This window comes from Dendrobates tinctorius, unplaced genomic scaffold (genome assembly GCF_039654945.1).
Source record: "Dendrobates tinctorius isolate UK_male_01 unplaced genomic scaffold, ASM3965494v1 ptg000013l, whole genome shotgun sequence".
Classification (NCBI taxonomy): domain Eukaryota; kingdom Metazoa; phylum Chordata; class Amphibia; order Anura; family Dendrobatidae; genus Dendrobates; species Dendrobates tinctorius.
The window spans coordinates 3,989,145-4,014,673 of NW_027361681.1; the positions used below are offsets into that span (position 1 = coordinate 3,989,145).

Consider the following 25,529-nt stretch of genomic DNA (forward strand, 5'->3'; position numbering starts at 1 on the left):
AGCTTCTGGCTTTGTTCCTAAGGACCCCCAGCCCGGTCCTCATAGGCAGAGGTCTCCAGATCACCAATATTCTTGGGTCTGCTGCAGCCGCCTGATCACGGAGTATCACGCACCTCCTCTACATGTCATACATATTTAGAAGGAATAAAGGGAAGAAAATGTGGGCAAGAGATTTGTTTTTTTTTTATCTTTGATCCTCTTCCTGGACAAATAAATCATTAGTAACCTGGAGTCCATTGCTAATGAAGCTAAGATTCGCCAGGAAGGCTGTCGGGAGCCGGTGTGTAGCTATCAGATCTGCAGCAGGTCATAACAGCCAGAGGGGTTCTACTAAGGACTAGGGACGCTTGTCACGATGAGGTGAATGATCCAGAAAACGTAGAAGTCAGGAAAATGACATTGTGAGGTGATTTGTGGAGAAATCTCTGCTATATTATTTTATAAGCAAGGTGGAGGCTGGAACTATGATTGTGGGTGTACAGACAGTAAACGTCCAATAATCTGACACTTGATGATCCATAACCCCTCTCATCTGACAATCCAGACGTTCCCTCCGGCATCAAACACAATAGTAAATTTTACCAGAACATTTCATTTCCAGCCCACTTACATGTTTCCTATATAAATCTGATAATCCAGACTGTTTGGTAATCCAGCAACCTATCTATACACAAACAGGACACTGAATCCGAGCAGCCACAGATTACACTTAGTGCTACTAATACGGGTAACAGTTCTTCAAGCGAACATCCTGTGAGGCGGGGGCCGGTACTCACCGCTGGAGGGGGCCAAAGGCTCCCCGGGGCCCCTCAATGTCTTCCCAGCTCCAACAGCTCCTCTGAGTCCGCAGCCATCTCACGCTTCCGGGTTCCCAGTCATCACGTGATCTACTTCGCCCATCCCTACCAGAGCTCCATCTAGCGGTCAATCCGCGCATGACAAGTAATGTCGCCTCTCATCTATCCGATGTAAAACAGCTTGAGGATTCCTCTGGCGCATAAACTATGAGCGGATGTATCGCTGGTCACCTCAGAAACACATTTTGCTTCATGACTTCCGTCACAGAATTCCGGGCAACCAGATACAAAAATGGCTGCCAGTGCCAGCGGTACATTCTCGAGAGCTTTAGCGCCGCCTGGATTGACCGAAACAAACATGGCCGCCCGGAGTATATTCTCGCGAGATTTACTCCCCTTATACGTCGCGCCGTCCTGCTCCCGCCCTCTTTCCGCTTCCCAGGCTAGCTAGTGGAGGTGTAACTCTCATCGGTCGTCCCGAATCCGGGTTCATCCGACACCGAAACCGGCCAGAGTGAAGCGGAGCCCCTTAGTCCGGCACAACTATGCCTCCTAAGTTCGATCCCACTGAGATTAAAATCGGTACGTGAGGCGGGAGAGGGCAATGTGAGCCCCGCCACACCGGGCAGGCCGCAGCGCAGGAGCCGGGAGTGCGGCTCTCATCGAGCAACGCGGTAATGTGAACGGAGGCTTCTCCGGGGGGTGCGGTAGGCCCACACGTGTCCGCTGTGACCGTACATCCGGGAGAGGCGGATATCACGGGAGGGTTTAGTATAGGCTTTCTCTGAAGCTGCGGTGTCTGGGATCCTGTCTCTGCGGCCCAGCGCCTGTGCTCCGTGATCGCAGGTACCTGTGATCGCTGCTCTGTGCCCCTCAGCCGCACCATGGTGGCTCCTCTGGGATGGGAAGGGGTTAGCTAGGCTCTGTCCCAGTATTTGCCCTTAGTCTGTAATGTGGGGGATCGTAGCCTCCCGCCACTGTGCCCCTCAGCCGCACCATGGTGGCTCCTCTGGGATGGGAAGGGGTTAGCTAGGCTCTGTCCCAGTGTTTGCCCTTAGTCTGTAATGTGGGGGATCGTAGCCTCCCGCCACTGTGCCCCTCAGCCGCACCATGGTGGCTCCTCTGGGATGGGAAGGGGTTAGCTAGGCTCTGTCCCAGTATTTGCCCTTAGTCTGTAATGTGGGGGATCGTAGCCTCCCGCCACTGTGCCCCTCAGCCGCACCATGGTGGCTCCTCTGGGATGGGAAGGGGTTAGCTAGGCTCTGTCCCAGTGTTTGCCCTTAGTCTGTAATGTGGGGGATCGTAGCCTCCCGCCACTGCCCCTCAGCCGCACCATGGTGGCTCCTCTGGGATGGGAAGGGGTTAGCTAGGCTCTGTCCCAGTGTTTGCCCTTAGTCTGTAATGTGGGGGATCGTAGCCACCCGCCACTGTGCCCCTCAGCCGCACCATGGTGGCTCCTCTGGGATGGGAAGGGGTTAGCTAGGCTCTGTCCCAGTGTTTGCCCTTAGTCTGTAATGTGGGGGATTGTAGCCACCCGCCACTGTGCCCCTCAGCCGCACCATGGTGGCTCCTCTGGGATGGGAAGGGGTTAGCTAGGCTCTGTCCCAGTGTTTGCCCTTAGTCTGTAATGTGGGGGACTGTAGCCACCGGCCACTTCCCCTCAGCCGCACCATGGTGGCTCCTCTGGGATGGGAAGGGGTTAGCTAGGCTCTGTCCCAGTGTTTACCCTTAGTCTGTAATGTGGGGGATTGTAGCCTCCCGCCACTGTGCCCCTCAGCCACACCATGGTGGCTCCTCTGGGATGGGAAGGGGTTAGCTAGGCTCTGTCCCAGTGTTTGCCCTTAGTCTGTAATGTGGGGGATTGTAGCCACCCGCCACTGTGCCCCTCAGCTGCACCATGGTGGCTCCTCTGGGATGGGAAGGGGTTAGCTAGGCTCTGTCCCAGTGTTTGCCCTTAGTCTGTAATGTGGGGGATTGTAGCCACCCGCCACTGTGCCCCTCAGCCGCACCATGGTGGCTCCTCTGGGATGGGAAGGGGTTAGCTAGGCTCTGTCCCAGTGTTTGCCCTTAGTCTGTAATGTGGGGGATTGTAGCCACCCGCCACTGTGCCCCTCAGCCGCACCATGGTGGCTCCTCTGGGATGGGAAGGGGTTAGCTAGGCTCTGTCCCAGTGTTTACCCTTAGTCTGTAATGTGGGGGATTGTAGCCTCCCGCCACTGTGCCCCTCAGCCGCACCATGGTGGCTCCTCTGGGATGGGAAGGGGTTAGCTAGGCTCTGTCCCAGTGTTTGCCCTTAGTCTGTAATGTGGGGGATCGTAGCCTCCCGCCACTGCCCCTCAGCCGCACCATGGTGGCTCCTCTGGGATGGGAAGGGGTTAGCTAGGCTCTGTCCCAGTGTTTGCCCTTAGTCTGTAATGTGGGGGATCGTAGCCACCCGCCACTGTGCCCCTCAGCCGCACCATGGTGGCTCCTCTGGGATGGGAAGGGGTTAGCTAGGCTCTGTCCCAGTGTTTGCCCTTAGTCTGTAATGTGGGGGATCGTAGCCACCCGCCACTGTGCCCCTCAGCCGCACCATGGTGGCTCCTCTGGGATGGGAAGGGGTTAGCTAGGCTCTGTCCCAGTGTTTGCCCTTAGTCTGTAATGTGGGGGATTGTAGCCTCCCGCCACTGTGCCCCTCAGCCGCACCATGGTGGCTCCTCTGGGATGGGAAGGGGTTAGCTAGGCTCTGTCCCAGTGTTTGCCCTTAGTCTGTAATGTGGGGGATTGTAGCCACCCGCCACTGTGCCCCTCAGCCGCACCATGGTGGCTCCTCTGGGATGGGAAGGGGTTAGCTAGGCTCTGTCCCAGTGTTTGCCCTTAGTCTGTAATGTGGGGGATCGTAGCCACCCGCCACTGTGCCGGTCTGCCGTGTCTGGGCACAGTCCAGTGGTGAGCTTACAGCAACTTCCACTTAGGAAACAGGGCGGCTCTGTGTGTGATCTGCCCTGTGCCGAAAGCTGGAGAACATGGCTGCTCCGCAGCAGGGCTGCGTACCCTGCTCGCCTCCTCTGTACTAATCTCGTTCTGGCCTCTCGTCCTTAGTGTTCCTGCGATGCACCGGTGGGGAGGTTGGAGCCACCTCTGCTCTGGCCCCGAAAATCGGCCCTCTGGGTTTGGTAAGTCATCTGCTCCCCATGGAAGATTCGGCCTGACTTCCCTTTCTGATGAGCAGCACCCTGCATCTGCCAGGTACTAGTGGAATCTAATGTGTTGGCTTTTTTTTTTTCCAGTCTCCCAAGAAAGTTGGTGATGACATTGCCAAGGCAACTGGTGACTGGAAGGGGCTGAGGATCACCATCAAATTGACCATCCAGAACAGGCAGGCGCAGGTAATGTGCTCCTTCCCTCATCCTTATGCTAAAATGGTAAAAGGGGCTTCTTGCTCCTGCAGCCTGCATTCTTAAAGGGTTTTCCCATAGTCCTGAGTTTTCTCTACAGGGGAGGTACTGACTAGGTCTGATTACAAGGGAAGCAGGTCACCGGAAGGGGCTGGATGCGATGGTGTTTGCCACCAATACCAAGGTGCTGGATTAACTTATTTCTGGGGTGCTTATCCCCAATTCAAGGTTCAATTCGGGATGACCTGTTAAAGGGAACCGCTCACCCCCCCCCCTGGCGTTTTAGTAAAAGAGCCACCTTGTGCAGCATTAATGCTGCATTCTGTCAAGGTGGCTTTTATTTGGCGTTCCTTCCACCGCATAAGTAAGAGTTTTTAAAATTTGTCTGACATACCAGAATGCTGAGGGGGCGGTGCCAAATTGAAAAGGAGGACATGACTGATGGGTGTGAGCTGTCTGAGGGGGAAAGACCTGCCCCCGCCCCCCCGTCAAACTTCTGGTATGTCAGGCAAATTTTAAAAACGCTTATGTGGTGGAAAGTACACCAAATAAAAGCCACCTTGACAGAATGCAGCATTAGTGCTGCAAAAGGTGGCTTTTACTTAAATGCCTGGGTGGGGTGACAGGTTCCCTTTTAATTGCAGCAAGGGTCTGCATAGTAAAGTGTACATGCCTCCTGGACCAGCGCTGCTCCCCCTTCCAGTCCTGCTTCCTAGTCACCACTACTACAGGCGTCTCTGGGCTTGGTACATTGCCTCTTCATACGATCACTGTGCTGCTTCATGGTGGTGGTGTGTCCTGCATCATCCAGTGTAATAAATGTGCTTGAAGTGATCCTGATGGTATCAAAAAATTCATTTGAAATTGGCACCTGCCTGCGCAGTAGCAGCTATCTGATCACCTCTATATACACCGATAGCTGCTACTGTGTGGGTGCAGATACCGTCAGGCTCACCTCAAGCACATTTATTATTGGCGAATTTATCATGCAATTATGCTGCAGTGCTGCCTGCAGAAGGGTTTTTTAGTATGTACCTATAATGTAAACTAGGGGGCAGGTCAGTGATGGATCAGTGACCTGTCAGCAGGCTGCATTATGAATGCCTAAGCAGAGCACCACATGGAGACCCCCCCCCACAGGCTGGCACAGGCAGATCATTAACAACTGAAAGATTAAATCAACTACAAGACTTGAGTTCATCACCAGGTATCATTGTAATCAGTATAATGGTTCTGACCAGATACTGTCTGTAGCTTACTGTGACAATCCTGCAGACAGGTTCACTTTAAGGCTATGTGCACACGTAGATGTAGGTCCTGCAGATTTTTCTGCACTGATTTGAAAAAATCCACAGGTAAATTCTCAAGTCAAAAGACCTGTGGTTTCACTCCTACAATGGAGAAGGTGTGAAACCGCAGTGGAATCCGCACAAATAATTGACATGCTGCGGATTTGAACCTGCAGAAAAATCCACAGCATGTGCAGTGTTTTTCAGTTTACCATTGAAAACAATGGTACTGTACAACGCAGCTAAATCTGCTGCAGACCTGCAGAGCCTGAAAAGCTGCGGATCCGCAGCAGAATCCGTGCCGTGTGCACATGGCCTAAGGGTTTAGTTACTAGTGTACAACCAGTGCTTAATTCAGGACCCCAATAAAATTAAAATTGCAGGTTGATGTGAAATCTCCACATCACCCTGTGGGGAAAGGTTCTGTTGTGGAAGGAATATCCCATGTCTTTTATTTACATCCTGAATTGCAGTAGTGGACATTCCCTTTAAAGGGAATCTGTCAGCAGGTATTTGCTGTGTAATCTGAGGACTGCATGATGTAGGGGTTAGAACACAGAATTCAAAGTTGTGCTGTGTGCTGTTACCCTGAAGGTTTTATCACCTGGTGATTATCATTGCTGTGACTAGCTGGCACAGCTTGCTAGTCTGACTGCCCCCTCCTGTGATAAGCTCAATGTATATAAAAATTGTATATAGAGCTTGATGTGGGTGGGGGCAGCTTTCTCAATTCTGCTGCATTACTAAACCTAAATACTGTCAGAACGTGTGCACCCAGTAATGTAAGTGATACATCATTGGATTTGGCTTCTTTACGTACATCAGGCTGCTCTGACTAGGTAGCAGAAATCTGCTGCATATTCCCATTAAGTGGTGCGCTCTTCTAGAGCGTTTGTTTCTTGCAGCGTTATAACTTGAGGACACATCCAATGAGAATTAACTTTGTATTGCAGATTGAGGTTGTGCCATCTGCCTCTGCTCTGATCATCAAGGCCCTCAAGGAGCCGCCCCGTGACAGGAAGAAGCAGAAGAACAGTAAGTGTTGGCCCTCATTGTGGTGTCTATACAGGGCTGACCTGCCGGCTCCTCAGCCACCCGCCACTGTAGCAGTCTGCAGTGACTGTGTATAGTCCAGTGGTGTGCTAAGAGAAGACTCCACCTTTAGGAAACAGGTTCACTCTGCCTGTGAGTGATTCTGTGCCGTAAGGATGGGGACAGATGCACAAATAATGCCTGGCTCTTGCTAATCTGTGGGTTTCTGTATTTTACCAGTAAAACACAATGGCAACATCTCCATGGATGAAGTGATCAACATTGCCCGTCAGATGAGGCCCCGATCCCTGGCCAGAGAGCTGTCAGGTTAGTTTGGTGATAAATGGGGTCTGGTAATCTTGATCTGGATTGGTCTTAGGGGTGGTTCACATTGTGTTAGGGGCCATGTGTTGAGCCACATCTGTTACCTAGTGGCACTAACGCTATGTAACGGATGTGTTAACACTCCCATTGGCTGCAGTAATAGTAATGCATGCTGAAATCAGCATGTGTTACTTTACGATGCACCCTTGAATGTGGTCTGCAGTGTTTTTGGGTGCGTTGGGTCTAGCGCACAGCGAACTGATGCATTTGCTGTGCATAGACCTATATGGCTAACGCATGGTAGCGAAATGCTACCATGTGTTAGCACATATCTTTAGTGCACTGTGAACTAGGCCTTATCTGTTTGGTTTTCTTCTGCAGGAACCATCAAGGAAATCCTTGGAACAGCACAGTCCGTGGGCTGCAATGTGGACGGCAGACACCCACATGATATCATTGACGATATTAACAGCGGTGCATTGGAGTGCCCAGCGGTAAGTGCCACACATCACGATGCATTGTAATAACTAGTAATGTGGGAGCTGTTGACTTTAGTTTATAATTTATTTTTTTTTCTCCCCCTTCCAGAATTAACCTGAAGATGTGAACCCTTAATAAAAAAAAAATTCTTCATCTGCATAATCAGCTTGTTTTTATTTAAACTGGGTGTGAATATGGATGGCACCTCCAGAGCCTCTCTAGTAACCATTTGTTTCTGACACTAGGTGGTGCTGCAATTCAGTAAACTTTGCTGGACATGATTAGATGCCCCTTTCCAAGGCAGCATCTTGCACACTGGGAGGGAAGTAGTGGTGTTACACCTGCATTTATCATGCAGCTGTACTGATCATCAGGAACGAGGTGCAGACACTTGCTGAATGTGGGTGGGGACAGGCAGGTTTGGGTAGGTGCAGTGTTGGATCATATTTTAGCAGGTTTATTGGTGTATACATTGGCTCACAGGAAACTGATGGCCTTTGTTTTCATTTAATTATATGCAATAAAATGTCTCAATTGCCTTCTAATGCATAACATAAAGAGGGTAGGTCAGAGGGAACCATTAATCTTACCAGGGTTGGACACCTCCTTCAGCCTGTAAATAAGGTGGAAAACACATGCTCCTTAATGAGCTGCAACTGAGGGAAATCTGTCCAGGAATGAAGATGTACTGATTAATGAGAACCAGTGCAGACTGCAGAATCCTGGCCACACAAACCTCACTGCTAGAGTATTGGTGGGAGAAATACTTCCATGAGAGACTACTTGCAACTAGGATCCATTGAAGGGCAGCTGTGAATAAAAGGCTGCAATGTAAATTCAGTCACTACATTACATATAACCTATAGAAAGGCTTAAAGACTGGAAAACAGCGCTGTCCCTTACTAGTGGCTGTGTGGTTACTGCAGCTTGGCTCTGTTACCATTAACTACACCAGAGTGGAAGGAAGCAGCCATGCTGTTTAATCTAGGACAACAATTATGTAGATGGCAGACAGCCCATAAACCTGGCACCAGTATATGGTAAGTATCAAGAATTGGCCTAGCTCTGTCTATAGTACTGAATAATACAGTATATGGGTTTTATGCTGGATGTAACTGGTCAATAGCTGCTGTATAGTGGAATATTAGGAACGGGGCGGTGATCTGAGTGATGGAACCATAAATGATTAAGTGACTTCTGCTGACAGCATTGTCCCTGGGGGGGTTAGAGGTTGCAGTACTCACCACTGTTCATCAGGCAAAATGTTACACAATTCATAGTGGCTGTTTGGACACACTGTAGGGGTGAAGACTGACACAGGTATACTGTGAGCTACCCCCAGTGCAAGCAGTGTTTGGTAGCCTGGAATGAGTAGTACAATATCAGGCTGTTGATCACCAGCTCACTGTGGTGTTCAGAGCACAGCCCAAGAATGATCACGGTCCTGTGATCTGATCACGTATTTAATTCCATCGTGTGCAACGCCGTTCATGTGTTACATGCTCCCAGAAGCATGTGTATGGTGGCCATCGCTTCTGATATGCTCCAGCACTATGTATGCAATGCCCATTGCATTACACCACTGTGCCTGTAAAAGTGGATGGAGTGGTGTCACACATTACACCACTATGCAACAGTCTAGCGAAACCCAATTGCAAAAATATTTATACCCAAATTCATTAAATTAACAAAGTCCTCAGAGCTGGATAACCCAGGTGTCTTCTATTGCAGGAGCTGAAGGGTGATGTCACAGCTACTGAATTAAAAGATGGGAAGAAGGTGCACCACTAAATGTATACACTAATTTGAGCCAAACTGGTACTTCAAATGTTTAGAACACAATTAATGGTAAAGTCTGCATATAAGTCGTGCACACCTAAGTATGGGATAAAAATACAACTTTGACACAAAAACAATAAAAGCATTTAAAACTGTAATAACACCCCTGTCTCCAAAAGGCAGTGTGACAAAGCCTATGGATATGAACAATATGGTACAGGAACCTGCCACAGTGTAGCAGACAAACTGCTGGCAAGGGCACAAGGAGGTGTATCTTTATATGATAACCTGTAGGTACAGTGTTTCATGAAGTTCCATGAAACACAGAAGTAAGGTCAATGACCCAAGAGACAATATAATACCAGATGTGGGCATCCCCACAGATTGTAAAGTGACATAAATGAGACACGCCCTATAGTAACATTGTTCACTGAAACTATGTACTAAGTAAAAAGTGGAGATATAGAAAGTCCACACAGCTATGAATGCCTAACAACTGCACCACATGTAATAGGGGCCAGGGAGGCAGATGCCCAAATACCCAGCACTGTGGAATCAACTGGTTGGGGAGAACCTGTAAGGATCCAGGCTGTGCTTATCAAAGTGATGATAATGGTATGAATCAAGGAGAGCCCCATGCTTATCGCTGCGAATGCAGCTTCATCAGGAGGGAGATGCTAACTAGTGTCAGCAGGTACGTATAGAAGTTGTGCCAAAAGGAATTAGTTAATGGAATAAACCGTGACCGGTGTGTCTGACACAAGAGCAGTGAGGATGTCGCCAACTTGGGTGACCTGCTCCATTCACTCGACTGGCCTGTTTTGCACATGCCCATAGGTTTGAATGGGTGCATGCCATACAGTAGACCGCACAGTGATTTTTTTTTTTTTCCTCCTGCCGACTAGACATGAGAAAATAAACACTAGTCGGCTCTGCCCCATAGTATAACATTGGACCGAGTGAAACACGGGTGAGCACTTGTCCGAGTTATACGCTGGCTATATGCCAGTGTGAGTGATCCCTTACTGATGAGTCCTGCTGATGGTTTCTCTAACAATAAATTTTATTTCTATAGCGCCGACATATTCCGCAGCACTTTACATTTCAGAGGGTACTCGTACAGACGATAGACATTAAAGCATAACAATGACATAGATCATAACAGATACCAAGAGGAATGAGGGCCCTGCTCGCAAGCTTAGAATCTATTAGGAAAGAGGGAGACAGGAAAGGTGGGTGGTAACAGTTGCCCTGATTGTATGGACCAGCCATAATAAGTGTGTAACAGTACAGATACAGAGGGCTAATGGATGCATAAAGCATGTGGGAACATGATGCGGGGAACATGGTTATTGTAAAAACTTTTGGCTGTGTTAATAGGGATAGATTAGGTTAATGTGTTGAGGCGGTAGGCCAGTCTGAATAAATGAGTTTTCAGGGCACGCTTAAAATTGTGGGGATTGGGGACTAATTGTATTGACCTGGGAAGTGCATTCCAAAGAATTGGCACAGCACATGTAAAGTCTTGGAGACGGGAGTGGGAGGTTCTGGGCGCGGGTAGGATGGTATACTGAAACAAGGGAGGAGATGTAGGGTGGTGCTGAGCCATGAAGAGCTTCGTGGGTGAGGGTAATAAGTTTGTACTGGATTCTGGAGTGGATGGGTAGCCAGTGTAATGACTGGCACAAGGTAGAGGCATCGGTGTAACGATTGGTGAGGAATATGATCCTGGCAGCAGCATTCAAGACAGATTGGAGGGGGGAGAGTTTGGTAAGAGGAAGATCGATTAGAAGAGAGTTACAATAGTCGAGACGAGAATGAATAAGAGAAACAGTAAGAGTTTTTGCAGAGTCAAAAGTAAAAAAAAAAAGGTCGAATTCTAGAAATGTTTTTGAGGTGCAGATAACAAGAGCGAGCCAGTGATCGTATGTGGGAGACAAAGGAAAGCTCGGAATCAAGTATGACCCCAAGACAATGGGCATGTTGCTGGGGAGTAATAGTGGAACCACACACAGAAATGGCAATGTCGGGTATAGGTGCATTAGTAGAGGGAGGAAACACCAGGAGTTCAGTCTTTTACAGTTTCAGATATAGTGAGGACATGATGTTAGACACAGCGTTTAGACAATTGCCTGTGTTTTCTAGAAAGGCTGGCGTGATGTCTGGAGAAGAAGCGTATAATTGGGTGTCATCAGCATAGAGATGGTACTGGAAACCAAATCTGATTGTTTGACCAATAGGGGCAGTATACAAAGAGAAGAGGAGGGGGCCTAGAACCGATCCTTGAGGAACCCCAACAGTAAGGGGAAGGTGAGAGGAGGAGGAACCGGCAAAAGATACAGTAAAGGAGCGGTCAGAGAGATAGGAGGAGAACCAAGAGAGAACGGTGTCCTTGAGGCAAATGGAACGGAGCATAGTGAGGAGGAGCTGATGATCCACAGGGTCGAATGCTGCAGAGAGATCCAAGAGAATTAGCATGGAGTAGTGACCATTAGATTTAGCTGTTAGTAGATCATTAGAGACTTTAGTGAGGGCAGTTTCAGTAGAATGTAAAGAGCGGAAACCAGATTGGAGAGGGTCGAGAAGAGCGTTTTCTGAAAGATAGCTGATAAGACGGGAGTGGACCAGGCGTTCCAGGAGTTTAGAGATGAAAGGAAGATTAGAGACAGGTCTATAGTTAGCGGCACAGTTTTGGTCGAAGGATGTTTTTTTTAAGTAGTGGATATATGATGGCATGCTTAAATGAGGAGGGAAAGATACCAGAAGAGAGAGAGAGGTTAAATATTTTAGTTAGGTGAGGGGTGACAGCAGGGGAAAGGGACTGGAGGAGATGTGACGGACATGGGTCACTGGTGCAAGTGGTTGGGCTAGAAGATGCAAGGAGCCTGCTTACTTCTGTGACTGGTTCAGAGAGTGAGCTAGATGCAGTGGGGGAGGGAGGACAGTGCATGGTATGAGGTGATTGGGAGATAATTTCCTGGATCTGGTCAATTTTTTTCTTTGAAGTAATTGGCCAGATCGTCAGCTCGAAGCTCCGTGGTTGGGGCGAGTAGAGAATGAAAAGTGTCAAAGAGACGTTTAGGGTTATTGGACAGTGAGGTGATGAGGGTGTTGAAATAGGTTTGTTTTGAGAGGTGAAGGGCAGTGTTGTATGTTCGAAGCATAAACTTGTAATGGATGAAATCTTCAGGTAGGTTGGATTTTCGCCACAGACGTTCGGCGCACCGCTGCAGGAAACGTGTTTGCAGGGTGTGCCAGGGTTGTCGCCGTCTGTGTTGTGGTGTTTTATGTATAGGAGGTGCAAATTCATCCAGGGCACTTTGAAGTGTTTCATTGTAATGCTTCAATGCAGAATTAGAATCTAGGGGTTGTCCACTACTTTTAATCAGCTCAGAGAAGTTATGCATTTGCACCACTGCAGATTGGCCTCTGCCTGGTAAAAGACTAGTGGTCACTAAGGACCAAGCCCCCTGAAATCAACTGTTCGGGGGCAACAGTCATCTGTCTATAACACTCTGAGCACCCTCGGAGGGACTGCCGTCAGCAATTTGTGTCTTTGACTCGGGCACTAGCAGGTTTTAGAGAATTGTTCTGCTGGGTCAGCATAATCGGGGTTAGGGTACGTGAACACGCTGCAGATAAATCCACAGGTCAAAATACCTGCGGTTTCACCATCTCCTCAATGGAGGAGATAGGAATCCGCAGAAAGAATTGACATGTCAATTCTTTCTGCGGTTTAGAAACCGCGAAAAATTCTGCAGAGTCTGCACAGCCACAGCGCCTGTGATGACATATAAGCATCATCCTCACACTCGGCATTGGCCTTTAGGAGCCACCGCACTGCCTCCTCATTACCCATCAACATTTCACGCTATAAGCTCACTCATTCAAAATCTGTCATTTTCTATATGCTGCTCCTATGCAGGGCTATGTGTCTCCATGGCTACAGACTGCAAGTTAACCATTGATTATGCAGTGATGCATTACTTGCTTGTTCCTGTGATTCTGCAGGAAGTAGCGGACAGATGAAACAAGCTGAACCCTCGGCCAATGCAATACTCTGCAGTGTGGAAATGTCCTTGCAGAAAATGGAGCATTTGAGGAAACTTAAAGGGACGTACCACCTTAGAAAGAAAGTCAATAAGATTTTGTGCTTCAAAATGTGTTGGACAGAAGTGTATCCTCCCTTGCTGTGGTTGCATTACCCACCAGGCCAGCAGGGTGGGTGACACTTGGCCCTGGAGTCTTGGGGGTCTGTAAGAGAAGACAGATACTAATGAAGTCCTGTGACGGTGCTTTGGAAGCATTTATACATTGTGCCCGGGAATCACAGCTGAGGGTTTGTTACTATTGGATTCAGTCTAGAGAATGTGCTCATTATATTCAATGGAAATAAAAAAAACACTGTGCACATGCTGCGGATTTAAATCCACAGCATGTCAATTCTTTGTGTGGAATTGGCAGTGGTTTACACCCACTCCATTACCAGGTGTCAAAACGCACCATCCACAACGTGTGCACACAGCCTAATAGTGTGCGGGAAATGAGGGGTCTGCTTATTTCTCACCCAACTGCAATAAAAGAAAGAAAAAAAAAATATTTGCAAAACCTGAGCACAACAATCACTGCTTGTATCATCTGGGAAATGTCACGTCTGCAGCTCGTTTTGCACCATCAGATTTGTTCAACTTCCATTTAAGTGAATGGAGCTGCAAATAGAAAAAAAGTGTGAGAGCTCACTGATTGTGTCCACGTTTCCATTAAAATTCAGAAGTTCTGTCATTAGTAAATGGTATAATCAAAGGTCCAAAAACAGAGGAATATCAGTCTTTTTTTGAGGACCAGAAAATATTATATAATTTTTAGTGATTTGGGACAGAGCCTTGCGTCCAGACAGGCCCAGCAGATTACACCTAAAGTGCCGTTTCCTGCATCCTGCCATACATGAACGGGGTGAGCGCAGACGCTCTGCCCCATCAGCTGCTGCAGACGAGATTGGAGAGACCCGGGGGGGGGGGGGGGGATCTGGGATTCATGTTAATTAGTAAAAAAACAGTTTTACATAAAACATGGAACCGCTGAAACTGTTCAGAGTCACAGATTTAAAGTTAAAAGGTTTATTCCCAATATTGAAAGCGATCATCTATTTTTAGGCTACACGCTGATCAATGGGGGCCGATGGCAGAGATCCCAAAAAAGGGCATTTGAAATTTGGGGGGCTGCATAGGTGCATCCCCCATGCACACTATTGGACTGGCGGACAGGGCAGAGTGCTGCGCTCAGTACTCTCCTGTGGAATGAATGGGGTGGAACAGCACATGTAAGGCTAAGCCTCCATGCTGCAGAGGACACTTTGCAGCCCCTTTCCTGAGATCGATGATTGTTCCTGCTGTCAGACCCCCAATCACATGTACAATTTATCACCCAGTGCCTCCACAGGGATTGGCCACCTTTAGAGACTTATTTTCCCCTCTTACTTGAATACAGGTTATTTGACTAAAAAACATTTTTGCTGGGATCCATGAAACACTTTGCAGTTTGCCTCCTCCATCCTCTTGCCGGTGAATAGATTTCTGCAGAATGAGTTAACAGAGAATGCATTAGTAAGCTTGTGCTGGGGGTCTGTACCTGTTACCTGCTTCTTCTGAGCTCCTTTCCGCTGAATTATGGCAATATGTGCAGGAAAATAAAAAGCCAAATGAGGCAAAGTGTCTCATGAAGCCCAAATACCTGCATTAAAGGAAAAGTTTCCCAAGAGGACATTCCCTTTAAATACTGGAACAATCCCAGCACATCGTGGACTTATACAAAGAGTACTGCTTTTTCCCTCATGCGCCCACATAAAAATTCTAGTAAAGGATTGCATGGACCAGAAAAATAGGAGCAGTAAGGTACATCATATTCTGCAGGAAAGTGCTGTGACGCGGACCCTGTGTCACCTGCTGCTGAAGGGCCTGCTTTAACCACGTGACGGGCCTGCACTGGCCCTTTAAATCGTACCACCTGTTCATCCTGCGCTGACGTCACTTTCTGGCGCTCAAAAACCTTTTCTTTTCCCGCGAAACTCACGTCAATATTCTGAGGCTCCGCCTTCTTCCCTTGTGACGTCAGGATCATGCGACAAATCCCGCCCACCAGGCGCGCTGATTGGCTGGCGTGTACCGGCCGCGCACAGTAGCTTTTCGTTCACTGCCTTCTTTGATTGGTTTGTTGGAGTCCCAGGCCCCGCCCCTTCTGGGTGTCGCCTGTGAACGCGGTCGGTGGAGAGGCGGTGCGTGGCAGCCCAGGTCTCCCTCGTGTGGCGTCGGGGAGAGCCCGGTCGGCCGATTCTCCACGTTACCGGCGACGTGGGAGGGGCTCGTCAGCCGAAGACGTGGCGTAACCGAGGGAGGCAGCGACAGACGAGCAGGAGAGAGTGGCGTGCGTCTGGCTGTCACTCCCTCACCTCACACCGACCATGACAGATTTTAAGCTTGGCATCGTGCGCCTCGGCCGGGTGGCCGGTAAGGTGAGTGCCCGGAGCTGCGGCATCGCACGATCAGACCCCAGGATAGATAGGTCTCGTGTGGACACACCCGCTTGTGGGAGGGGACTCGTTAGCAGCTCTCCCTGACCGGCGTGGTGAGCAGGGGACGCCTGCAATTACAACCCACCACCACACGGGGGCGCCCTGGAACTGTTGCTTTTACGCGCCCTCTGCTGGTCACATGTAGTCCAGCACGATTGTGGAAGTGTATTCGAGGAATGAGCTGCCTGATCCCAAACATTACCCCTTTAGGACAGCAAGGCAGGTGTTCAGTGCAACACGCAGCCCCTTTCCTTCTGTACAGTTGGGGGGACAAGGTGCAGCATGCAGCGCCCTGCTTTTCTGTGTAGTTGGTGGGGACAGAAAGCGGCATGCAGCCCCCTGCTTTTCTGTGTAGTTTGGGGGACACAGTATGGCATGCAGCCCCCTCCTTTTCTGTGTAGTTGGTGGGGACAGAAAGCGGCATGCAGCCCCCTGCTTTTCTGTGTAGTTTGGGGGACACAGTATGGCATGCAGCCCCCTGCTTTTCTGTGTAGTTTGGGGGACACAGTATGGCATGCAGCTCCCTCCTTTTCTGTGTAGTTGGGGGGACACAGTATGGCATGCAGCCCCCTGCTTTTCTGTGTAGTTGGGGGGGACAGAGTGCGGCATGCAGCCCCCTGCTTTTCTGTGTAGATGGGGGGGACAGAGTGCGGCATGCAGCCCCCTGCTTTTCTGTGTAGATGGGGGGGACAGAGTGCGGCATGCAGCCCCCTGCTTTTCTGTGTAGATGGGGGGGACAGAGTGCGGCATGCAGCCCCCTGCTTTTCTGTGTAGATGGGGGGGACAGAGTGCGGCATGCAGCCCCCTGCTTTTCTGTGTAGATGGGGGGGACAGAGTGCGGCATGCAGCCCCCTGCTTTTCTGTGTAGATGGGGGGGACAGAGTGCGGCATGCAGCCCCCTGCTTTTCTGTGTAGATGGGGGGGACAGAGTGCGGCATGCAGCCCCCTGCTTTTCTGTGTAGATGGGGGGGACAGAGTGCGGCATGCAGCCCCCTGCTTTTCTGTGTAGATGGGGGGGACAGAGTGCGGCATGCAGCCCCCTGCTTTTCTGTGTAGATGGGGGGGACAGAGTGCGGCATGCAGCCCCCTGCTTTTCTGTGTAGATGGGGGGGACAGAGTGCGGCATGCAGCCCCCTGCTTTTCTGTGTAGATGGGGGGGACAGAGTGCGGCATGCAGCCCCCTGCTTTTCTGTGTAGATGGGGGGGACAGAGTGCGGCATGCAGCCCCCTGCTTTTCTGTGTAGATGGGGGGGACAGAGTGCGGCATGCAGCCCCCTGCTTTTCTGTGTAGATGGGGGGGACAGAGTGCGGCATGCAGCCCCCTGCTTTTCTGTGTAGATGGGGGGGACAGAGTGCGGCATGCAGCCCCCTGCTTTTCTGTGTAGATGGGGGGGACAGAGTGCGGCATGCAGCCCCCTGCTTTTCTGTGTAGATGGGGGGGACAGAGTGCGGCATGCAGCCCCCTGCTTTTCTGTGTAGATGGGGGGGACAGAGTGCGGCATGCAGCCCCCTGCTTTTCTGTGTAGATGGGGGGGACAGAGTGCGGCATGCAGCCCCCTGCTTTTCTGTGTAGATGGGGGGGACAGAGTGCGGCATGCAGCCCCCTGCTTTTCTGTGTAGTTGGGGGGGACAGAGTGCGGCATGCAGCCCCCTGCTTTTCTGTGTAGTTGGGGGGGACAGAGTGCGGCATGCAGCCCCCTGCTTTTCTGTGTAGTTGGGGGGGACAGAGTGCGGCATGCAGCCCCCTGCTTTTCTGTGTAGTTGGGGGGGACAGAGTGCGGCATGCAGCCCCCTGCTTTTCTGTGTAGTTGGGGGGGACAGAGTGCGGCATGCAGCCCCCTGCTTTTCTGTGTAGTTGGGGGGGACAGAGTGCGGCATGCAGCCCCCTGCTTTTCTGTGTAGTTGGGGGGGACAGAGTGCGGCATGCAGCCCCCTGCTTTTCTGTGTAGTTGGGGGGGACAGAGTGCGGCATGCAGCCCCCTGCTTTTCTGTGTAGTTGGGGGGGACAGAGTGCGGCATGCAGCCCCCTGCTTTTCTGTGTAGTTGGGGGGGACAGAGTGCGGCATGCAGCCCCCTGCTTTTCTGTGTAGTTGGGGGGGACAGAGTGCGGCATGCAGCCCCCTGCTTTTCTGTGTAGTTGGGGGGGACAGAGTGCGGCATGCAGCCCCCGGCTTTTGTACCACAGTTTTAACATTAGGTATGTTGTTTGCAGCCTGAGTACAAGTAGCACCTTGCATTGTTGTCCAGCACATGAGGACAGTCTTCTGGTGCAGAGCGGGTAGTTAATAAACGTCTGTGATCCTCCACTACAACTCCCATCATGTCACGCTGTCGCCTTCCTGTCCTCCCTGCCTGCTTCTGCCATGGATCAGGGGTGGTGTTAGTTTTGGGATTGTGCAAGATGTGCAGATTGTTCCCACACGATGGGTGTGTCAATACCTGGAGCTGCCGGCGTCCCAGAGACCTTCGTCACGTACAGAACCGCTGGCGCCCATGGGAGAGCACTGCATCTCCAGACTTGGGGGTTTCTTCTCCTAATCCTTTGCCACACCTCTTCTTACTGTCAGTGAATGTTACAAATCCCACTATAAAATCCATCCTAATCATTTGTTCAGCTGAGGGTTCCGTTACACTTGTATCCAGTGAGGACAATCTGCTGTCAGCTGATCTCAGACTGATACACTGTTACAAACTCTCAGAACAGGATAGATCAGTGCTGCTGGTTTGTACGCAACTGTAACAAACCCTCAGCTTTGAGAGCGATTTAGATTGGGGTTTTTTACATCTGGATATAAACAATATATCAATTCAGTGACATCAAGCAGAGATAGTGAGAGAGAAGGCTGCAGAATTCATTTGCACTAACCCAAAGTTTCTGTTTCTTCCAGATAAAGTATACCCTCATTGATGAGCAGGACATCCCGCTGGTGGACAACTATTCTTTTGAAGTAAGCAGTTTTATTGCAGACATTTTGGTCACTGTCAGGACTTGGTCATTCAGGCTAAGTGCCCACGTTGCAGAAATGCTGCGGAAATGTGAGTGTTTCAATGCAATCCTATGGCGGCGGAATCGCCGCGATTCTGCAGAAATAATGAGCATGTGGATTTTACCACTATGCGATTCCGCAGTGGTAAAATCCGCAGCATTGACACGGCAACTGTGGAATCCCATAGGATTGCATGGGGATGCATTGTATTAGCGTTCTTTAAGCATTTCCGCTGCAGCGGAAACGCATACAAAATGCAACGTGGGCGCACAGCCTCAAGGTTTTGTCCCATCAGGACTTTAGAGTACATGGATGTCGGCGAGAGTACCCCCTTATCTAGACCTCCCCTGTACGAGCGGCGGGGTGTAATACTGCAGTTTCCCAGCAGGGATCAGATCATATTTTCGACATGTGGTTTTCCCATTACGGCGGCACTCTGACTTTACATAGAGTACAACTCCCAACAAGCAAGCAAACGGAGTTGTAGTTGATAGCAGCTGAAGATACCCTTAGGCCACCGACATCTTATGTGGGGAGGCATCAGAGTGCACAGGAATATTCTGCTAATCTCGCATTTTTTGCCCCTCCTCCAGGCTCGAATGGAGGTCGACGCTGATGGGAATGGTGCAAAGATCTTCGCGTACGCATTTGACAAGTACAAGGGGAGAGGGTCAGGGCGTCTGCTCCACGAATTGTTATGGTAAGTTCTCCCCCCGTCCTCATGCACTTAGGGCTTTGTCTTAGTTCTGGAGGATTGGTTTCATAGCTGCCAAGGCTTCACGGGTTAATTTACTTTCCCATAATTTCTTATTCACATCATCTTTATTTTTAGGCAGAGGCATAAAGGAGGTGTCGCACCCGGCTTCCATGTCCTGCACCTCAACGGCATCACTGTGGATAATAGACTGGACAACCTGCAGGTGGTTCCTTGGGGCTGGAAACCCGAGGTAGAGGAAGTGTCGAGCAAGCAGAGGTAATGATGAGCACCGTGTATACTCTAGAGCTGCACTCACTATAGTGCTGGTGCAGTCACTGTGTACATACATTACATTACTGATCCTGTACTCATCCTGAGTTACATCCTGTATTATACTCTAGAGCTGCACTCACTATAGTGCTGGTGCAGTCACTGTGTACATACATTACATTACTGATCCTGAGTTACATCCTGTATTATACTCCAGAGCTGCACTCACTATTCTGCTGGTGCAGTCACTGTGTACATACATTACAGTACTGATCCTGAGTTACATCCTGTATTATACTCCAGAGCTGCACTCACTATACTGCTGGTGCTGTCACTGTGTACATGCATTACTGATCCTGAGTTACATCCTGTATTATACCCCAGAGCTGCACTCACTTTTCTGCTGGTGGAGTTGCTGTGTACATACATTACTTATCCTATACTGACCCTGAGTTACATCCTGTATTATACTCTACAGCTGCACTCACTATTCTGCTGGTGCAGTCACTGTGTACATACATTACTGATCCTCAGTTACATCCTGTATTATACCCCAGAGCTGCACTCACTATTCTGCTGGTGCAGTCACTGGGTACATACATTACATTACTGATTCTGTACTGCTTCTGACTTACATCCTGTATTATACTCCAGAGCTGCACTCACTATTCTGCTGGTGCAGTCACTGTGTACATATATTACTGATCCTGTACTGATCCTTAGTTGCATCCTGTATTATACCCCAGAGCTGCACTCACTATTCTGGTGGTGCAGTCACTGGGTACATACATTACATTACTGATCCTGAGTTACATCCCATATTATACTCCAGAGCTGCACTAACTATTCTGCTGGTGCAGTCACTGGGTACACACATTACATTACTGATCCTGTACTGATCCTGAGTTACATCCTGTATTATACTCCAGAGCTGCACTCACTATTCTGCTGGTGCAGTCACTGTGTACATACATTACATTACTGATCCTGAGTTACATCCTGTATTATACTCCAGAGCTGCACTCACTATTCTGCTGGTGTGGTCACTGTGTACTGACATGGCACCTAACTTCTGGATGTGCCCCTTTTCCTCTGTAGAGAGCAGTCCCTATATTGGCTGGCCATACAGCAGCTCCCCACTGACCCCATTGAAGATTTGTTCCCGCTGCTGAACGTCACACGCTGCTACAACGCCAACGGAGAGGTTGTCCGGGAGGAAGAGAATTCCTGCACTTATTACGAATGTCACTATCCTCCGTGTACATTGATGGAGAAACAGGTGCGTGACAGACTCCCCGGATGGTGGGAGGGATCAGGGGGTCGGGACGTGGTAACCTAATCAGCCCTGTATTTGTAGTGTCCCCTGCTAATTGCAGACATTGGATGCTTCATTTGTGCACACAGCGCCCCCTATTGTAGATGGCTATACCTGAAGTCCAGCGCAGCCCTATTTAAAGGGATATTCCCATTTTGTATAATCCCAAAAAATATGACATCACTATGCAACCCTGCGAATGATGAGGACCCACCTGCTTAAAGGGATTATCCCTTTAAGTCAATGCACGCAGCCGTAACTGGAGGGGAAGCAGCCATGGATGAATTTTCTCTGTGTAATTTTTTTTTTTTTTTTTTTTTGCAGTTACGTGAATTTAATATTTGTGGCAGATGCCAACTAGCGAGATACTGTGGTACCCAGTGCCAACAGAAAGACTGGCCCGCGCACAAAAAGCACTGCTCGGAGAAGATCCGGATCATGCACTGCGAACCAGACCCGGAGCGGTGACTCTGTGACGAGGACTCTCCTCTTCGCTGTTCACTCTCCATTACTGTTGGACATGGAGGCCGGGATGTTGTGTCTTTTATGCACACGTGCGAGTGACTGGTGGCAAACGCCAGAGGCACTGACGATGGATCCTGTGAGGCTTGAGTGGAAGGAGGCTCCAGTGCCGCGCGGACTTCTGCCGGAGCTTCCGTTTCAGTATTGGGGGCTGCTGGCTCCGCTCTGGCCGGGGTTGGGGGGGAGGGGTTGTAATTTATGTTTGTATAATTTTCTGTACAGTCCGTCTTTATGTTGTTTTATAATGTTTCAGGTTCTCAGATTTGCCCTTTTTTTTTTTTTTTTTTTTGTACCAGCTCTTGAGGGAATGAGGCAAAAACCACATCTGATGCATAAAGTCCGGTCGATGGGATCTGAAATATTATGCATGTAAAATAAAAGAGAAGTGGATGGGAGATGACTGGTCTGATGCTTTGGGGGGTGATCGAGCCTGAAGGGACCATGAACTACTTTGCTGGTGGGTTAGAGAGGGTCTGACCTCTAAGGCAAAAAATTTTCTTTGCAATGCAGTCTGTTATGAGCTCATTTTCTGCTCCACCAGCTGGGAGTTCTCCTTCCGTTCTCCCTCTGGTAGTGACAGGAGGTAGTGAGGTTAGTTTAATTGGTAATGGTCTGCCACCTGACGAGGAGGATAGTGATTGGATCTCTGGAGTATCAGACTGGATATAAGACAGCCAACGCCCTATCCTGTTGCTGGTGATTCAGTCTGTTTCTCAGATCTTGGACTTCAGCTCTGCTCCAGTCATCTCAAGTTAAGTTTGTTTTTTGCTAATGTTCACACTTGCTCTTGTTGGTCAACTCAGTTTGTGTTGTCAGCCAGCCGGGCTGGGCTGTGCTGAATTTCCACTCTTATTTATCTGTATTTGCCAATTTTGTCTTTTTGTCCCTTATTAGATTGGCCTCTTTTTGCTCTTTCTCAGAATATTCCAGAGTGCTGATATAGTGGGAGAAGTCTAGTGACTTCAGGGTTAATTTTGTTATCAGAAGCGTTAAACATTATTTTTGGTAGGGTTTTTTGGCAGATTGCAGACAGTATCTTTCCTTTCCTGTCCTTTCAAGTTAGTTTGGCCCCATCGTTTGCTCAGTCTATTTTTCTGCCTTTGTTTGTGTTTTTATCTTGCTTCACCGTCAATACATGTGGGGGGCTGTCTTTCCTTTGGGATCTGCTCTGGGGCAGTTAGTTTTCCTCTTTTCTTACTTTAGGCTTATTTAGCTCTCCAGTTGTGATGAGGCGTCCAGGACCACCGTAGGGTCGCTCCACGACTGCTTCTAGTGTGTTAAGATCAGGGCTCTGCAGTCTGCATAGTTACCAACCTCTCTGGTTTTCTGAGACTTAGCGTGTGTTGCTTTTTTCCTCCTCGGTGACCCATTCATAACAGCAGTCATAGCCGGAGTACAGTACGGGACCATTGCAGCGACTGCTGGTGATATACAACCAAGAGCGCTGCTCTGGAGGGAAGAATAACACAGAATGCTGAACTGGCGCTTTTATTATAATTCCTGTCATCCAGAAAGTCTGATTTTCCCTTTAAAAAATAAGAGAATTGGTTTGCAGAGCCTCTTACTTTAGCTGCAAATCGCCCCTTACCTGCTGTCATCCCCAGCCCATCTATTTGAGGGAACAGAAGGATGATGGCAGATAAGTGGCGATTTGCAGGGCTGCCCTCCGGGTGATCGGGGTGCTACCATCTCTATCCAAAGTATCACATAATGCAGCAGCTCAAAGGTCACACTGATGTAAGAATAGAGATATACCAATGTAAATGTCTCCTGTTTTGAAAATATTTTGTATTGGAGCTGTATACACAAAATGGTGGCATTTGGGGGGGCACAATAGGTAGAACGTGATTATGTGTTTATGGTCCAGCCAACATTATAATAAGGCTTTTATATAAAGCTGCATGATCTGGTCAGCAGCCAGGATCTGCCTGTGCAGTCACCAACTGCTACTGGGAGCATGGAGGGTGTGGAGACAGCAGAGTATGAAGAGCAAAGTCTTTGGAAACCGGTAACAGATTAGTGCATAGAGGTGATAGGCCTGTCTAAAGATCTTTTTAAAGCACCATTAAAAAGGTAGTGGCTAGTTATTAGTTGGATCATCTGGGGTATTGTGTTCTAGAAAACAGGCGCAGCACGAGAGAAGTGTTGGAGACAGAGGTGCAAGGTTTAAATTATTGAGGATGTTAGTCTTAGATCAGTTGCAGAGAGGATAGCACATGTAGGGGTGATAGCCAGAAATGAGGAAGGAGATGTAGGGTGGTGCACAACTGTGGAGCACTCCGAGTGAGAAAGATATTTCTGTTGAACTCTGCAGTGGCTGAGCAACCAGTGCAATGGCTGAGCAACCAGTGCAATGGCTGGCACAAGGTGGAGGCGCAGGGCTGGCGTCAGCACCCAGGCAAGTGTCTGGGCCCTGAGCAGGCGGGGGTGCCCACACACCGACACACTATGGGGGCTCAGTGCCACTGGCCGGGAGTACCCGCCCTTTACTCGGGGCCCTGGTACTTGAAATACTTGCCTTTCCCCATTCCTGTGCTGCTGCATCGTCCGCGTCTCCTGACTGTGATGGTTGAGGTCAGAGGGCAAGATGATATGACTAGTGTGTGCTCTGCCTGAACAGTCACAGTGGAGCGAGCCGGAAGATGGCAACACTGAGGAGTCTGGAGCAGAGCAGCGGCCAGAGAGGTGAGATGAGTATTTCATTTTTTATATATATATATATATATATATATATAACTAGCTGAAGAGCCCAGCGCTGCCCAGGCATAGTAACTAACTACGGTTAGTTATAACTAATGATTATATATATATCCCTATGTATAAAGCTGAGTGCACAACTTCCAGAAGTAAAACTGGAGGTACAAATGATACCTTGCCAAAAAGATTTTGAAGATTAAAATTAATCTTTATTGATGAAGCATAGTTAAAAATGTACAATTAAAATGCATATATAACAATTCAAGCTAACGGATCTGGAAGGAGTGCAGTCACTGGCTAGACTATAGGTAAGTACTGATGCAATGAAGCACAACTGCTATTTAAAATAAGAAATCAATAGTGAAGTAAAAAACAATACAATATAACATTCCCAGATAATGATTCACATGTGAAACATAAAGTGCATAGTGCAAGGGAATTGTTCTCTGTATGAAATGGAGTATGAGAAACTCCAGGACTATGCTAGTCCTTCAATAAATGTTTTAATCATAGATCTCCAAAACCACAACAGAATCGCACATTAAATTATGCTCAGTATACATTGCTAGACAAAACCATGCAAACATTACAGGTGAAAAAGATTTTTTTTCTCCCTTTTAAAATACAGTGATTTAGTACACAACAATGCAGTACTCGCTACATGGCATAAAGAAAAAAAGCAGCAAGTGTGAGGAGGTATATACCTCAAGGTGCTTCAGTGCAGGGGGACTCCAGGTGCGGTTAGTAGAGACTTGCAGTAGTCCAGATGGGAATTAATAGGGCTATGTTCCAACATTGTGTTTTTATGCAAATAAAAAGCTGTGTTTTACAGTACCAGCAAAGCTATGACATTTCAGAAATCTCATGCACACACATTAATTTCCTGACTGAATTGGAAAACTGATGCGTTTCTGAAAACAGCAGCATATCATTTCTTTCAGCATTTTTTCACCCATAGAAAGAAATTGGTAAACGCAAAAACTCAGGTATCAGGTTTTGCTGCGTTTTTAGTGAAAAAAAGCAGGTACAGCAGGATATGAAACCCATTTATTTTTGTGTTTTTTCCCAAGTTTATTTCTTGATCTCCTCAGGAGGAGGCTGTGCTATATACTATGGAGGGGGGGGGGGGGGGGTGGGGGGGAGGCTGTGTTATATACTATGGGGGGGGGGTGGGGGGAGGCTGTGTTATATACTATGGAGGGGGGGGTGGGGGGAGGCTGTGTTATATACTATGGATGGGGGGGGGACAGGCTGTGTTATATACTATGGAGGGGGGGAGGCTGTGTTATATACTATGGAGGGGGGGGCTGTGTTAGATACTGTGGGGGGAGAGGAGGCTGTGTTATATACTATGGAGGGGGGGGAGGCTGTGTTATATACTATGGAGGGGGGGGG

At 48.8% G+C, this 25,529-nt stretch overlaps 3 protein-coding genes and 2 non-coding genes across 6 annotated transcripts in view; 4 read left to right on the plus strand and 1 right to left on the minus strand.

Moving 5' to 3' along the window:
- Window positions 1–916, minus strand: part of LRSAM1 (leucine rich repeat and sterile alpha motif containing 1) — a 91,702-nt gene extending 90,786 nt beyond the window's left edge. For both annotated transcript variants that reach the window (XM_073558317.1, XM_073558316.1), the window contains exon 1: window positions 777–916. The gene's annotated coding sequence lies outside the window, so the exon portion shown is untranslated. The remainder of the gene's footprint in view (window positions 1–776) is intronic.
- Window positions 917–1,210: 294 nt separating this feature from the next.
- Window positions 1,211–7,461, plus strand: RPL12 (ribosomal protein L12). The gene is made up of 7 exons (XM_073558318.1): window positions 1,211–1,379; window positions 3,879–3,952; window positions 4,067–4,165; window positions 6,417–6,498; window positions 6,736–6,822; window positions 7,201–7,313; window positions 7,408–7,461. Exons 1-7 carry the CDS (start codon window positions 1,343–1,345, stop codon window positions 7,411–7,413), a joined length of 498 nt encoding a protein of 165 aa, XP_073414419.1. The 5' UTR covers window positions 1,211–1,342; the 3' UTR covers window positions 7,414–7,461.
- Window positions 3,683–3,806, plus strand: LOC141070264 (small nucleolar RNA SNORA65). Its single transcript, XR_012226650.1, has one exon. It is a non-coding gene; the product is annotated as a small nucleolar RNA SNORA65 (small nucleolar RNA).
- On the plus strand, window positions 6,558–6,683 carry LOC141070275 (small nucleolar RNA SNORA65). Its single transcript, XR_012226651.1, has one exon. It is a non-coding gene; the product is annotated as a small nucleolar RNA SNORA65 (small nucleolar RNA).
- A 7,849-nt stretch (window positions 7,462–15,310) lies between the features above and the next one.
- On the plus strand, window positions 15,311–21,832 carry ZMYND19 (zinc finger MYND-type containing 19). The gene is made up of 6 exons (XM_073558319.1): window positions 15,311–15,586; window positions 18,535–18,594; window positions 19,227–19,333; window positions 19,466–19,606; window positions 20,699–20,879; window positions 21,240–21,832. Exons 1-6 carry the CDS (start codon window positions 15,536–15,538, stop codon window positions 21,381–21,383), a joined length of 684 nt encoding a protein of 227 aa, XP_073414420.1. The 5' UTR covers window positions 15,311–15,535; the 3' UTR covers window positions 21,384–21,832.
- Window positions 21,833–25,529: the final 3,697 nt, after the last annotated feature.